This window comes from Sander lucioperca, chromosome 6 (assembly GCF_008315115.2).
Source record: "Sander lucioperca isolate FBNREF2018 chromosome 6, SLUC_FBN_1.2, whole genome shotgun sequence".
In the NCBI taxonomy this organism is placed as follows: domain Eukaryota; kingdom Metazoa; phylum Chordata; class Actinopteri; order Perciformes; family Percidae; genus Sander; species Sander lucioperca.
In genome coordinates, this window is record NC_050178.1 from 5,300,509 (window position 1) to 5,317,507 (window position 16,999).

Genomic DNA, 16,999 nt, shown 5'->3' on the forward strand with positions numbered 1-16,999 from the left:
TTGTTTTTGCACGAGTATAGATGTTTAACATAGGACATCCAGTGGGGCTGTAATTCATCATCATATTGCTGTTACCGCCTGCACCCTTGTCCTACTTTACTGTACTTATGCATGTGCTCCTCTGATCTAGGGCTGGGTGATATGGTTGAGATCAGTATCAACTTAAGTTATAATCCTTAAAATTCAGTTCTAGTTGATTTTGCAACACCCTTCGTTACTGGTGGTAACCACAAGGCGGTTTGCTACTACAGCAAACACTTCTTGTGATTGCTGTCTGTGTTAACCTCCATGGCAAATACAGTACATTGCATTTTCTGCGACTTCTTCACAATACAAGCAACCCCGTGTTTTACCAAGTGAATGCTTTTAATGTAAACTAGCAGCAGTAACGTAATATAGATCTGACATGGTATAAAGAAAGTGAACAGTAAACGGTGCAGCTAATATTAATGACATAAGATTATGAACAGTAACGCTGCATGCATGTATGCATTGTTTACTGAAGGCAATTATGAGCGATATAAATCCTACATGGGAATGATGGACTCCGCCATGAAAACCACTATAAAGAGAGATAGTTACAGAATTTAAATATATTGAATGGGTATTTCTGAAAAAAAATATGCTGGCCCAAAAAAGCCAAAAAAAAGTAGTTTGATATCATGAAAATTTTAAGGATTACAGCTTTAAATGTCAAAAATTGATGTTCAACGCAATTAAGCAGACAAGGGAAACTCACATAACACAAACTTCAGTAACTCATTTTCTTAGGATTTCATTTCAAATTGGCTTTGAATCATTCATTTGTATAGATTGTACGACATTCTCTAAAACAATATCCTGATATATTCATATCACCACATGTGATTCCACTGAATGTCCATAAACACCCAGGCCTCCTATAATTCAGTGTCCATGAGAGGGGAAGTGAGAATGAAAGCATGTGTGTGTGTTTGGAGGCATCTTACGACAATTACATGGGTGACAGCCATGTCTATTCCTATTTACTACCTTATCCAACCCACTGCGTGCCGTGATGCTGCAGCGTGACTACAGCATTTCACAGTTCCTGAAAGAGCTCAGAACACCAACAGCTGAGAAGCTTTCTGGCAAAGGATTCATGTCAGTATTTCAAAATGCCTTGTGCAGGTGGAAAACATCATGTTGCCTTTTATTCCCAGTAAAGTAACAAGACATTCTGCTTCCTCCTAGTCAAGAAAAGCTGTTTTAGGGAGTTTTTCTCAGCATCAGAGAGTCTGAGACTTGGCTGAGGAGAACAGTATGGGAATTTTCTGGTCTCATTAAAGTGGAACATGAACAGGTCCTCTATCTGGTCCTCTAGTTGTCTCTGCAAATAGAACAGCACAAGTGCAGGCTCCACTTTCCCAAGCTTAGTTTTGAAAAAGAGCAAGAGAAACAGAGAGACCTCCTATCAGATTCTCTAACAGCTCGGGAGGTAATGGGAGGACCGGGAGAAAAAGCTGCTTTCCATACACCAGATCTCCACTTATCTCCCCTCACACCCAAGTGTAACTTAAACTCACATTCCAGCGATCTGCCCTGAGCAGTATGTAAGCCGTTTGAGAAAAGTTTCATGTTAGAATAGTTTTAACAGTGATATGGAAGAAAGAATGCGGCAATGTTATGTATGATATGGTGTGAGACTAAGCCCTGGAGTGGTCGGCATCTTCTCTGCTGCAGTTGAAAATGAGAATTAACAAGAGGAGATTATAGTGAAGGCCATCATCTCCACTAAAAAAAGGTGAAGGAAAGCCAGAGTCAGACTGCCAGGTCCTGAACATTATCTGTCATTTGGCTTTTTCTAATGCAAGCCATGTTATGTGATGCATCTCAGGATACCAATAGCGATGAAACATAGAGTGATCCAGTGTGGAAAAAAACAGCACAGGCCAAAATGAATGGTAATGTTTTCTTGACACCTTAATGCTGCCATACATCGGTGTATTGTTTGTCTGTTACCATTCATTTCTGACTCTTGTGAGATTTACTGTATGCCTCTTGCTTTTGTCAAACCTGCCATAACCAGATTTAGCCTGTCCATCACCCCATAATGGCAGGATGTAATTGTAGTACTGGATGGAAAAAAAGAACAAACAGCTTCTGGAAACTAATTTAGGAGAGTCTAAGGGAAGATTCGGCGCACCATTAGCATACTTTAATGACATCAGCATTTGCATACCGTTTGTGTGTGCGCGTGTGGTTTAGATTTGTAAAGTAAATAGAGCGAAGATCACCTCTAAGTACAGAAAGAATGAAATTACTTTGGCAAAACAAAGGGCATATCTGTGCCAAAAATGAGCAGCCTACACATTTCTCTTGTGACCATGTCTGTGGTTTGTGTTTCCCAATTGTATTTTATGTTTTTCTACTACAGTATAATAGGCATACCTTAAAGAAAAAAACATTTATTTCTCAATTTGTTTGCCTCTTTATAGAGTTAAAGTCTACCGGCACCGCTCACCACTTCTCCTTTTTGCTGAACTCGACCGACTATCGGATCCTTCGTATGGATGAGGACCATGACCGCATGTATGTGGGCAGCAAAGATTATATCCTCTCTCTGGACCTGCACGACATCAACAAGGAGCCACTCATAGTAAGAAATGTCCCACAAACAATAATCCTGGCTGAGCTCCCTCAGGTTTACATCTAACCAACTTGTTGATGTGTCCCTGTCAGATCCACTGGCCTGTTGCCCTCCAGAGGAAGACTGAATGTGTCCTGTCAGGGAAAGACACCAATGTAAGTATTCAAATAGCGTGATATTAAATTAAAAAGAGTGCTGTTTATTAGTTTTATAATTAATCAGTCCATTACCAACAATTTTGATAATGTTTATTAAGCAGAAATGGCAAACATTTCCTGGTTCCTGCTTCTTAAATATAATGATTTACTGCTTATATTTTCTTTTATATTATTGTAAATTATTTATATTTTGAGATTTTAGACGGCTGGTCAGATAAAATGAACATTTTAAAGATGTCACATGGTGCTCTAGGAGATTGTGCTCACTTTTGCCTCAAGTTTTTTTGTAACATTTGATGGACTAAATGATTAATAATAAAAAAAAAAAAAACATTGGACAGATTAATCAATAAAAAAAGCCCTAAACCATCTTCCCTTTTGACCTGCTGCACATTTAAACATTCATCATTAAACATCATTTTATCTGGTGATACATTTGTGTAAAAATCACAAGTGTGTTTTCAATGTGTCTTTTTGGCGACACTTAAGATTTGAATGTGGCACTGGGGTCAGTGGAGGACACGTTAAAGCTCCGTCCAGTGTGTGACTTGCTGTGAAGCTCTTATTGACTGTCTCTGCATCCCTGATTGCTGATTGCATACAGCTGCCACCAATTAAGCTCCAGCAGGAACTTGGAACGTGCGACATTCAGCCGTTTCCGTTGAGAGCTGAAAACATATTCCATGCACATATCTCATACATATTATAGGTAGTTTCTAATCTAATTTTCTTTTTTTGCACAATAATTACATGTACCCTGTGTTGTCCAGGCAGACAGACAAAATGAATCAGCCACTGGAAGCTACAGGCCTGTCTGAAGTGTTAATATGATTTACACGTTCAAACACAGCCACCGCCGGTGCAGCCCCCACAAGGAAAGTCATCATTGAAATTCATATAAAAACCAGATCCTTATCTTTTGATTTTGTTCTCGTTGCCCCCCCCCCCGAAAAAACACACGCACACACTCGTCTCAACCATGTTAGGGGTGAGCGCTGGCAGGGTGATGAGGCTCTGGCTAATAACCCTGCTCTCCCCTGCTGGTAGAGAGCGCAGGCTGATGTTTATCCAACTGGAATGTTCATTTATGCGTGTTTGGTGACCCGGTCCTCTCACCGCCTCTGGCTACATCGAATGTGTGTGTGTGTGTGTGTGTGTGTGTGTGTGTGTGTGTGTGTGTGTGTGTGTGTGTGTGTGTGTGTCTCAGTGGTGGGTTTGAAAATTTCATAACTAAAATAAGAAATAAAATTGGCTACCAGGAGACATCTTGGCAATCCTGGCCCGCTCTTTAGGGAATGACAGATGATGACAATTCAAAAGCAATTCAGAGGGGATGTCGGTTCAGGCAGGAGGTCAAAGGCAATCATCCCCACTGTGCTGTCTGTGGGGGAGCACAACTGTGCGCTGAATAATACACACAGGCCCACATGCGTAAACACGCACACACACACACAAAAACACATCCTCTCAAACCTCTGACTTGTGCATCTGTCGTGTTGCTAAGATCTGCCAAAATGGCTCATCCCCCATCCTGCAAACAATCTTTTTTTACGCTTGGTACATCCTTTCTTTTTCGCCAGCTGTCACTAGCAGCAGACACGACGGATAAATCTGAACAGATATCACCGGCTTCTACATTTCTGTAGTTGGGAGTTTTGATTTGGGTGGATTGACACCAGGAAGGCAGGCAGCTGGTCAGACAAATAGAGATTAGAAAGCTGCAGACCTCGAAAGCACAGAGCTGTTTTCACCAGCAGCACCTCTTTGTCTGCACTCCAAAAAAAAGTGTTGTCCTTGTCTAGATTCTTACCACTTAGATAATTAAAATTAGAAATAAACCACATCAACTACAACAAGCCTCTTCTAAAAAAAAAAGTATTGGATTTTTAGAATCCCAGCCAAAAGGTTTTTCAGTTCAAGTCTGACAGAACATTGAATCGTATCTACCCTCAATCCCCATAGCAAACACTCTTCACAGCTGAGAGGCACTGCTTTTCTTGGTTTCTGCCACACAGTTATATGGTGTTTGGAAACAATTCCCTATTATAGTGTGGTCTGATGTGAAGCCTGGGCCGGGCAGAGACACAGAGCCAGGGAACAGAGCTGCCAAACACAAGCCAGCCAACAGCGAAAATTATAGATGCAATGGTTTTAAGCCAGGCAGAGGGGTTATTACACATCAGTGGGACATTGTGTATTATGTAATACTTTTTTTTCAATTGCACTTTCATGATCAGAATTGTTTTTTTTTAACCTAAGTCTCTAATCCTAGTGGGTTTTGTTTTTGCTCTCCCACAGGGAGAATGTGGAAACTTCATCCGTCTGATTGAGCCATGGAACCGGACCCACCTGTATGTGTGTGGTACAGGCGCGTACAACCCCATCTGCACCTATGTGGACCGAGGACGCAGGTCACAGGTAACCAAAGACGCATCCGGGCAGCCGTGGAGACATTTTGACCTTTACTCTCTGCTTCTTTTGAGAAACATATCTGTCAATCAATCTCGGGTCAGAGAATCTCCTTCTGCTCTTGCTCCTCGGTTTCATGAGTTCTGCTTCTCTTCCATCATTTTCAGCCTCTTACTTTTCATCGATTTGTGCTTTTTCACGGTCTGGGAGACTCAAAGAAAAAAAAACTTGCAGCCAGTCCTATCTAGATCTCTATTATTATTGCAAAATTGCTGTTGGTAAGGTACCTAACTGCCAACCCTTAGAAAACGCTGAGGCACCAATCTTCTCTTACCGCTGGGAATAGCATGTCGACAGTATATCTAGCAAATACCCTTTCTATCCATCCGTAGTACCCCCCTCACCTGTTTATACACAGCAGAGCCTGTGGCCTGTCTTTTTATCTGGCTGAGAGCCTCTGAAAGGCCATCATTACTGATGGAGCCTCTCATCCATCATCAGCCTTGTAGCTCACCCCTTCCTCCCTCCGTCCATCCCTCCATCCCTCCCTCGCTCCAGCACGACGGCCACGCAGAGCGGCAGCAGCTGCCAGCACGGCTACAGTCCGCACACTTACATTCACCACTCTGCCTGTTTAGTCTCACTGTTCAAAGGGAGGGTTCAGATTTCAATGTAAAGGTCAGTCCAGCCTCTTGTCATTCAACTTCTCCCCGAAGGCCCAAATGCTATGTTGCTTCACACTGTAAAGGTTTTCTCCAGCAAGAGTAGATGTAAACAGAAACCAATTGTTCTGAAATTCTTCCGCTTTGCACACGGAGGGCTTCACACATTTACAGTCCACCGTTAACTCTCAACTTTTTCCCTTAACTGCAAACTTTTTTCCTTTTTAACTGCATCACTCTTCCTGCTTTTTTTAATGCTGTTTCAGAGCTCCTTTCAGAGTGTTTCAGAGTTTGTGTCACCCTGTCGAATTCTACATGAAAAACTTATACATTTTAAGAAAAGACTTCAAAAAATCCAAACTAGACTTAGTTTTGTGATTCAATCATGTATGTTAAAAGTTGCTAATAACAATCTTGTTCCATCCTTTTCACTGTATTTGATATTGCTAGATGTAATGTGTTTTTTCCCAATTGTTGGTGTCTCATTTTGTTGCATTTCCTTTTCCTTTTCTTTCCCGGCACTGCATGGTTTATGCATGGAGTTTGCAGCTGAGTTTGCTTGACACTGAGTCTAATCCAACATGGTTACTAAATGATGAATGTAACCCACCAGGCTCTCTTCACTCTACTTTGACCTCCACTTTGACATTTTTCTTCTTTTTTTTTTTTTTTTTAGAATTGTTCGTTTTCGTCAAGTCTACTTGTTTTTTCCGGTCCTTCGTTTTTGCACTATTTTCCTCTTCTGTTTATGTCATGGTAATCATAAAGTTAAATTCACTTTGTTCTGAGCTGTCCAATGTCGTAATGAGATGGCCCGCTGTGCCATGTCTCTGTTTTAGGGGTCCCACTACCTACAGGCACCCCAATCTGGAGGGAGAACAAGTCGGGCAGCAGACTACAGCACTACATCAGAGCCTTTGGAGGCGAAGGTGGGCTGAAGGGAGTTTTGTAAAGGCTTAAGTTTGGCGCCCACCTGGAATACTTTTTTAGCCTCAGTTGGAGTAGTAGGGATAACACAGATATCCAAAAAGAAACTGAGCAAACTGAACAGAAACAGCTCGCCAAATTTCTAAATCTCAAAAACCGTATCAAAATATTAGTTTGAATACATTTATTTGCAAATGTAGAAAACCTGCTTCCCTCCAACAGCACTCGACACAAAAGAATGCTTTGTAAATGTACTGCTCTCATGCCACTGGAGCCTTTAAAGGCCCTGAAAACATAATCAGATTCTTACTATGAGCGATTGGCTCCAACATGAACGCAACATTTTCTGCCCATGTCAAAACAATTCCAGCAAAGAGCTTGATTTATTGTTTTTTTTCTGCACACATTTTTAAATCATGCTTTATCTTGTTACTTAAAAACATATCCAAGAACGGGTATAAACAACGTACTGCTATGGCATTGTTTCTGCTTTCCCTTACATATTTCCTACCTGTCAGACATCATTAGCCAACTTTTGAAATACCCGACGAATAATCCATGTAGACACATACCCAGTGTTGACACAGATGTTCAAAATGTCCTCTTGCACTGTGGAATAATGAATTCTTGTTTGAGCCACTAACATCAGAAGCATGGTGGATGAGTTTTGGATTGTGCTCAGCATTTTCCTCCACCTCTTCATCTCACAGATAACTGGCTTTGTATGCTTTTTGTTCCCCTCAGCAGATCCAGTAGTGCTGTGAGAGAGTCTGTTTTTCAGCCCCCGTAGGGTCACAGCTCGCACCTCGTCATTGTGTCTGTACACTGATCACATTATTAGATTGATGCTATTAAAAACTTCTTTTAACATCAAAGTATACTTCAAAGTGCCTTGCACATGCTGCATTTAAAGAATAACCCCCCACACACACACACACACACACACACACACACATACGCAAATGATTCCTTAAACACAATAAATCTGTTATCAAATGAGAAAGGAAAACGAGAAAATGACTGATGATGTTTTTCCTGATTCTTTACCATTTATAGGAATACATTTTCCGACTTGAACCTGGTAAAGTGGATTCTGGGAAAGGAAAATGTCCTTATGACCCCAAACTGAACAGCGTCTCTGCTTTGATCAGTAAGTGCCTGCTTGTTTTTTTTTCCTTCATCCAACGTGTACAGGCAGCTTTAAATAGCTATCTGTGGAAAACAAAGAAGTTCTGCAATATTTCTAGCAGTATAGTCTTTGGTTTTAGTCTGTGCCTGCCTCAAAAGGATTGCATGAATTCTGTGAAACTCTACATTATGGAATTAAATATTTTCTTTCAGTTTTTGATTATTTATTTCTTCTCTTAGTCTGTTCGAAGGTAATAAGCTCTTCTGACTATGGAAGACTTTAAATTTTCTTATTGTGCATTAGATTGCACCAATGTACAGTTTGGGGCTGCAGCTTTATTTCATTATACATAATTAATCTGCCCATTTTCTCCATTAATCATTTAATCATTTTGTATATGAAATGAAAATGAAATGTAAAAAAAAAAGGCGTGTCTTGTATGTTTTTGCTTAGCAGTCCAAAAACCCAAAGACAGCCACTTTACAATCATATGAGGCAGAAGAAATCAGCAAATCCTCACATTTAGGAATCTGCAACCAGATGATTTTTGACATTTCAGCTCTAGAACAGTTTCATCAAAATGTTCACTTGTTTTGTCAGACTGATGTGTGTGCTCTCATGTTGGTGGGTGGTCTTTTGTTGTGAGCAGCTTACAGGTGGTCAGACGTTGCTGTTGATCAGTGACCTCCTGTGTGTGTGTGTGTGTGTGTGTGTGTGTGTGTGTGTGTGTGTGTGTGTGTGTGTGTGTGTGTGTGTGTGTGTGTGTGTGTGTGTGTGATGTAGGAATGATTGCAATATAACTGTGAGGTCAACATTTTTAACCCAGACGTGACATTTCTGGCACTGCTGGACTGCTGGACCAGGTTTGATGAGGTTTCCCAAGTATGATGTATTTTGGCACTGTCCTGTGGTTTTTAAAGGCATTATAATCATCATTCAGAGTAAATACTTATAAATGTGAATGGCCACAGCTGCTGTACTGTACGTGCCACTATTCTGATTTTGATGAAACCTGGAGGGATGAGGCTACTTTTTAATGAAGTTTCAATCAGACGTGGTAGATAGAATTGTCTTCTATACATGAACCTGAACATTTTTCATCTGTCATGATTTCACCTCTGCACACACCCTCGCTTCTTTCTCTGTGACTGACAGATGGAGAGCTGTATTCAGGAGTCTACATTGATTTTATGGGAACAGACTCAGCTATCTTCCGTACACTGGGGAAGCAGACAGCCATGAGGACGGATCAGTACAACTCCAGATGGTTAAACGGTAATGTCTCAACTCACGGCTTGCAGCCATCATTATTTCTTTCACTCATCTCTTTCCAACACCGCCCTGCACATCGTCTATTCCTAGAGCTGTGTCGTCTAGGAAAGAGATTGTTGATCTTTCCTGCCTGCTCCACATGACCACATGATCATTTGACTCAAAGCATAAAATGCACTATGCTAATTGTTGACTGCGTGCCTGCAGAGCCTGACCACAAGGTCAGTAGTGTAGTAGCAGGGAGAAATTACTGAATGTCAATAATGAGTCACAGTAGCCTCCGCTCTCTAATGAACCATGATTGTCACAGCATTATAAATGCTGGTCGGGAGCATTCAGTTGATGTTGCCAAATCAATCACAGTCTCCCCCAGCGTAGCTGGCTCCGAGATTTTGCTCTGACCCTGTTTCCCTGACAACAGTCCCATGGTAGTGGCATGCTGAATCGGGACACCTGTGTCCTGCTAATCAGCCATGTGGAATCCCTCGGATATTTCCCCTCCCCCCATTACATTGTTCCTGGTTACCCTCCCTCCTCTTGGTTTTGGTTTGTCCTCATTTGGGACCCTGGTCAGTCACAGTGGGGAGGGGCACCCACCGCTGACCCAGTAAGTCAGCCAGTGGGACCGCGCTGTGATGCCATATTAAGCATTGTCACTAGGAAGAAATAAAGGGGTGGGTTTAGGACAGTAAAAGTGCTATTCTGGGCTCCGGGCTACTATTATTTAGGTTACAGCAGCAATCATTCTCTATAGACATCCGCCTCATCCAGTTTCTCTGTGGGGCCTTCATACTTACTGTGACATGTTCACTGTCATCAGGTTAGTGAGGGTAAGGCTAAAATGCGTTTCAAAACAGTACTTAGGCCTCATGTGTGTCCATGTATGACTATGTAACCATCTCAAAGTATTTTTCTTCAGAGTCTACTGCTTTCAGGGACATTTAAAGGATAGGTTCACTTTCTTACTTAAAACAATAGTAATTGAATATGCTATATTATAATGCTATAATTTCTCCTGTTCATACAGGCCATTCATGTTAGTGATAGGGGACACAATCCACAGGCCTTATTCTGTGTGAAATGAACAAATGTACTTTTTAGTGAAAACACAATTTCTGAGTGAATATCAAACTTAAAGACTAACTTTGGAGGACATAAACTCGATATGTCTGAGTCAGACTGCCTCATATTAGCTTCAGCTGAACTTTAGAGTGCTTTTTTGCACTGAACAAGGATTTCATACTCTATAATCAACATTGGAAGAATGTAAGGAAGGGATCTCTTAACAGTCATTATGTGCAGGAGGAATTATTGCAGCTACGAAAAAATTGTTTTAGTGTACATATGGGCATGTAAGTATTGTTTTTAGACAGACTTATCCGGATAGATAAAATAGGACAGAGGTTGACGTTGATATGCAACTTTGATTACATTAATAGACACTTCTTATGTTATATTCACACCAAAGCCTTAGCTGAGGATCATCACATTAAAGCATTTTTTTTTTCTTCTCTCTTTTCTACAGATCCCACATTTGTCCATGCACACCTCATCCCAGACAGCGCTGAGAAGAATGATGACAAGCTGTACTTCTTCTTCCGCGAGAAAGCCTCTGAGATGGGCCAGAGTCCCATGACCCAGTCCAGGATAGGCCGGATCTGCCTGGTGAGTTATCACAACAGCCAGCAAACCTCATGTTGGTCATCACAACTGAAAGGTTTATAAGTCTCTGTAATGGTTAGTTATAGCCTGTTGCCTGTTTCCTAGTCTTTTAGAGGCCCATAAAGAACGTTCCCTCATGATCATCAGTAATTGCTGAGCACGAAACCGGAACACACTCCAATTACCAGTCAGAAAACAAAATCTTTGCTGTTTGCCTCAACAGCTAAGTTTTGGAAAGCAAAGTTATTTTGGTTCTCTGCACGAAATGTTTGAGCAGCAGAGTTTATTTTAGTCCACATCTGTATACATGCATATACATCCATATAAAGCCAGAGCTCTGCTTTCTCAGTAATGTAGTGCTCCGGCCTGGAGGTTTGATTTTCACTGTTGACAGACAAATACTGGCACAGTGTCCACAACTTCCAAACCATGTGTACATGGACTTCAGAAAAATGTATCTCAAGATGCTCTAGTGTTTGCCAGATGCATCCCTAAAGAATGCAATTTACAATAAATATATTAAACAAGAGTCTACAGCCATGCTAGGGACTCTAGACTCTGGCTTCATCAGCATTCTAACATGCTCACAATGACAATGCTAGAGCAGGGATCTTTAGGAGATATAATGTTTACCATGTTTACCGTTGTAGTTTAGCATGTTAGCAAGCTAAAAAAAATAATAATAATTAGGTACTAAACACAAAGTATTACTGAGGATGATCAGTTTTGCAGGCCATAAACCAGTGTTGGGCAAACAAACATTTTTGACTTGATGATGGCACTAGATGAAAGATTTTTACAACTCGTCATTTAGGGACCATGACTTTCTGTACCAAATTGTACAACAGTCCATCAGACTTGTTGAGTTATTTCAATAAAACACAAAAATGTCAACCTCATGCCGACGCTAGAGGAAACATCAGTGGATCACCAAAGTCATTACGTCTCATCGTCTGAGAAGCAAGAATATTTGTACAAAATTTGGTGCCAATCCATCAAGTAGATGTTGAGATATTTCACTGACAAAGTGAAAATGACGAAGTTGTGAAGGGGTAGATAGGAAACAGGGGAGAAAGGGGTGTTTGACATGCAACAAAGGTCCTGGGCTGGAGTCAAACCGGCGACGTTGCGGTTATGTGACATGCACCATAGCCACTCATCTACCAAGGTGCTCCAGTCTAACAAAAGATAGACTTGCTTATGGCTCTAGAGGATCACCAAACATTGCCATCCTTATTAGCATGGTTAATAATAACAATGTAAAACATTTCTATCTGTTTCCGGAAAATATTAAAACATTATACCCTTTTTTACCACACAAAACTTCAAAAGGACTTCTTCCCTAGAGTAGATTTTTAAAAAGACACCAAATGTACATCTTCCAGCTCTGCAAATCATTTGGACTCTGTAAAATGTGTTGAGTTCCAGCCCATGAATCATTTCCCCAAGGCTTTGAATCTTTACCTCAGTAATAGAAGTTGGCCGACCTCCTGTGCAGATGGGCCAAGCTGAAACACAGAGCTGATCTTTAGTCATACGGGCCCAATAACAACAGACCTAGTGCAGTTAGTTTGGACGGTTGTTTCAAACAGCTGTTAGTCAGACGTTGGTCAGAATCTTTCCGTAGAGGTGGTTGGATGACTACTGTCTTTTCCTTACAGAATGATGACGGTGGACACTGCTGTCTGGTCAACAAGTGGAGCACGTTCCTGAAAGCTCGACTCATCTGCTCAGTGCCTGGAGCTGACGGCATCGAGACACACTTTGATGAACTAAGTGAGTTTAAATTGTTATTTGGCTGTTTAATTATCTCCCTCCATCGCTGACCCTTTCACAGCATCTCTTTCATCTCATGTATACACCCCGGCCCCTCACCACCAGGTGTGTCCTGTGTTCACCACCTGTTGATCATTTAGTCAGTGTTTGTGACCTAAAAGTTAACTGCAAAACCAGATATCTAAAATGCTTTTTACAGATCATATTCCACAACTCAGGGAACATTTAATGCATCAGCTTAGAGTTGGTGTGAAGCACGTGGCAGATGGAAAGTGAGAAATCTTACGTGACTGTGTAAATACAACTTAAAACAATGGTCTCCAGATGGACCTCTCGTTGACAGATTCAGTATCAACAAATGTCCTCATTTGTAGAGTTCTCTTCACATTTTGCCCTCCATTTGCTTTGCATACTTTCACCATGTTGTTACAGTTTTAAGGCCTTCAGCATTAGCGTCTACTCAGAGTTTTGCTGCAGTGTGTGAAGCAAAAGCTCACTGTACTGGAGGAACACACACCCGGCAAGCCAGCATTTACAGCAGCATGTGTCTGCTTATATACAGCAATGCTGGGAAGAATCCCAGGGAAGCTGCAGCTTTAGATTAAGGTATCACTGACTCACATGTTAAGCTTGACATTTCTATTCCTTTGAACATCAACACGGCAACATCCTGAAAGGTAACACCGTTACTGTAAGACTGTGACTATTCTGCTTTTGAGCACCATCAACATGTTTTGCAGAGAATTTGTACTTAAAGAAATAAAAAAAAACAAGAGATTGAAAAGCAAATACACACACGCATACAGAGTCATCAAAGTAATGAGCAGCTGTGCTCAGTTCGACCCTTGTGGATCATCCCGGCCTGTCCGTCATTCACATGACTGACAGGATTAACGAGGGATTTGTAGTATCCTTGAAATTATATAGACTGGTGGTATGAGCAACAAATCTTTCACTACCTTTTTTCACTGGTTTTTCGCAGTTTTAGTGGGAAAATGTGCTCTCGCGGGGAATAAAACACACACAATTCAGTGATAGAAAGACATTACAATTCATTGTGATTTCAACTGCAAGTTTAAATTTGTCCAGCTGACAAAATGGATTTAAGTTGAACTCAAATGGATAATGCTCAATCAAGTTTCTGTAAGTAGCTTATATATATATATATATATATATATATATATATATATATATATATATATATTTGGAATAACTACAATGTAATGCATTTTTTTAAATAAAAGAAAAAAAGAAAATTAATTATTTTTGCACAAAATGTAATTGTTTTATGCATGTAATGTTATTTTCTGTCTCTGTCTTAAAAGCTATAGAGAGGTTACACCTACTCAGGATGCTTAATGAGTTTGGGGTGAGCCAGAATACTCTTGTTGTACAAGAATCTGGTGGAAAGCGTCTTGTCTTTTAACATGGCCGCGTCGTACGGATACTTGCATGTCAAATGTAAAGGGAAACTGTCAAAACCACAGATGCAACTAGTTTGTAGATGCAACTAAGCGGCAGACATGTACTGGATGCCAAAAAGAAAGCTCTTGACATAACAAGTGATCCGTCCCATCCATTGTAGCCACATTTGAATCACTCCCTCAGAAAGGTGCTTTAGACTGCCACGAGCCACCAAAAATGTCCACAAGAAATAATTTGTCCCAAACGCAGTTAAATGATTAAATACATAGTCAATCATACAGGGCCATCCCTCAACCCCTCGCTGAATTAGCATATTTGTCTTATTTTTACAGAATTTGCACATTGCATATGATTGAATGCCAAGCTCTTCCAATATTTTTACTGTTTCTAACTATTGTCTTATTTCTAATTTATGTTGATTGTGGTAAAGACAATGTTCCACATCAGGAACAATAAAGTTTCGAATTAACTAACTAACTAAAATGCATCTTAATCAAAGTGTTAGAAATTATATATGTGTATAGATAGATAGATAGATAGATAGATAGATAGATAGATAGATACACATTTGTCTCTCAGTCATACTTTCTTTCATTCAGATTTTGCCCACATATTGTGACAGTATTAAATAATTCACCCAGTAACATCAAGCACAGCTATGAGCTAAATGTAGAGTAGCATCTCTTATTCCTGCTGTGGTGAGGCTTTGCGAGTTGCAAATGTATGTTATGCATTAAGAGCCCTCAGTGTCAGTGGCAGAAAAGCACTCTTCTGTCAATGTTGCTGTACTTTTTAGTCATCTCTCCACAGCACAGCAGGTCAGTTGTGGTGAGGTCATTGTGAGTCCTGAGGTACAGTGTAACATCCCACAGCTCTGTGGTCAGTCGTCCCACAACCACAGACAGTCTGGTAGAAGTGTATTCTGTCTCCAGTCCTTCTGGTCCTGATGGAGCCCAGCAGAGGCATCGGAGTGGTTGTATGAGGACTCGGGGGAGAGAGTGGAGTAGATTCAGATGGCGAGCCTCAGTTGGGGCTAACGGAAGAGAAAGCATTCAGTGTTGTACCGAGGGAGAGGAGGAATATAAAGACGGAGGGAAAGAGACACATAGACGCAAGAGAGATGAATATGTCTGCCAGACAAAAATGAGAATGAATGAGTGGGCGATAAAGTTTTATTGCCTTTTCTGAGATGTAATTATGGAGGGGATCATTGTTTTTTCATTGAGTTATTTTTTATGTTACTGTAGTTCACAAATCCTCAAAACTCTTTACTGTATGTGAAGACATAGGTCATTTTTTGTTGTTGCTTTTTGTTTGTTTTTCAGTTTTCTCTGTAATTATTCTAAGTGAACATTTCAACAACATATTTTAGCTGCACATCCTTTTAGAGTGGGTATCAAGGAGCTAATGATATATTATCTGTAGTCATTTGGCAGTCCCTCCTCCATCCAGTGACTATTCACTGAGTGAAACACAGACTTTCTCTTATTTTTACTTTAAAAAAAACCCTCTCTTTGTGTTCTTTCTGTGCTTACAGCAAATCAGAGATGTTTCTCTGCTAATGTGACGCTAAGAGCGCCTCAAAGACTCTTTCTGATCTAACACATCAGAAACAAAAGTTGCAATGACTCAACTTGTTCTAGTTCTCTGCTGATTTATTTCTCTTCTCCTTCACCGCGTTCGTTCTGCAGCCAGGAGGTCTGTCAAATTGGCGTCAGATGGGTTATGAATTTCCACTTTGTCTGCCAAAAGTAAATTTTTGCTTTAGTTGTGCAGCCATTACCTGCCATTTTCCTACCTTGGCATGTAAGGTATTACATTATTCAAACTTGTGATCAAAGGAGTATGTTTATTTTGCAACTTTGCAGAGTCAGAGATGATGTTTTTACACAAGCCATGTGAATTTAAGCTTCCTCGTGTTTATTTTGTGCGCACTAGATAATGCCAAAGGCACAAGGATCAAATCATGTGTTGTTATACACTTCACCCTCAATTCCACATGTATAATTGTGGCTTAACATTTTGCTCTTTCACATGCTGCTTCTCACATTCATTCAGGTGATATTTGATAGATGAATCTGAGCGGACAGCTCTACATTGTTATACTGTGGAGTGGCAGATTAATGTCTTGCTTCTAGCTTCGCGGATAGCAATGGAAAGATCTGAGGTTATAAAAAAGAGAGGATAGGATTTCATGCCTCTTTATTGTAATTGGTGTTTTCTAAAGATTTTTGACTACAGGTAATTGCTGTCCTTGTCTTTTTAAGACCATTTAAAACAAGCAATCTAAGCTCTTTTCACTAGTTTCCTATTGATGCACAGCATTAATTAGACCCTATGTTTTCAACTGCGGGTGAAGTGTTATTCTTCTCAACCTGTCTACTTTAAATTTATTCCAGTTTTCTTCCTTATTGTTTTTCCTTGCACTTTTCTCTCATTAAGCCATCAAGAGGATATGCAGGGTTCACAACTGCCTCACCCCCACAGTCATTGGATGCATATGGCTCCCATTAAAGTCATGTTTCACCAGAGATCTCTATTTCACTTATATTCCCTGCTGAGACTAAGGAACTGTAGTTTTAGCATTGGAAGAGTTTGGATTCAGGATTTCATTGAGGCTCTGGTAACTGCAATTCATGAGGAAGTCTGCCTTAACGCCCCCTCCAAGGAAGCAAAAAGTCTCCATATGTCACAATTACAATTACTTTGGGTTGGAACCAGGTGGAATCTGGGAACTAATAAAGCCTTGGAATGATTTGATACGAGACAGAGACACTAATATTTACTTACACCATGTTTTCTTTGTGTGACCATTCATCATGGAAGTTATCATGCTTTTGTAGAAAGGCTGCCTTTATTCATCCGTGGCGAAATGTAACTGATAATATTTACAAGATTACGGGATTTTTAGCAAGGGCGGAAGATATTGTAGCTTAAACATTAAATCAGTGGCTCCCAACCTATCTGGCTT

At 40.5% G+C, this 16,999-nt stretch overlaps 1 protein-coding gene across 4 annotated transcripts in view; it reads left to right on the forward strand.

Annotated features, from left to right (window-relative positions):
• Positions 1-16,999, forward strand: part of sema3fa (sema domain, immunoglobulin domain (Ig), short basic domain, secreted, (semaphorin) 3Fa) — a 51,664-nt gene that overhangs the window by 28,517 nt on the left and 6,148 nt on the right. For 2 of the 4 annotated variants that reach the window (XM_036002273.1, XM_031301815.2), the window contains exons 3-10: positions 2,457-2,617; positions 2,701-2,763; positions 5,065-5,184; positions 6,677-6,766; positions 7,821-7,914; positions 9,049-9,168; positions 10,691-10,830; positions 12,489-12,603. In XM_036002273.1, the coding sequence (XP_035858166.1) occupies positions 2,457-2,617; positions 2,701-2,763; positions 5,065-5,184; positions 6,677-6,766; positions 7,821-7,914; positions 9,049-9,168; positions 10,691-10,830; positions 12,489-12,603 (903 nt within the window). The remainder of the gene's footprint in view (positions 1-2,456; positions 2,618-2,700; positions 2,764-5,064; positions 5,185-6,676; positions 6,767-7,820; positions 7,915-9,048; positions 9,169-10,690; positions 10,831-12,488; positions 12,604-16,999) is intronic. The other 2 variants (XM_036002274.1, XM_031301817.2) reach the window with 1 other exon arrangement.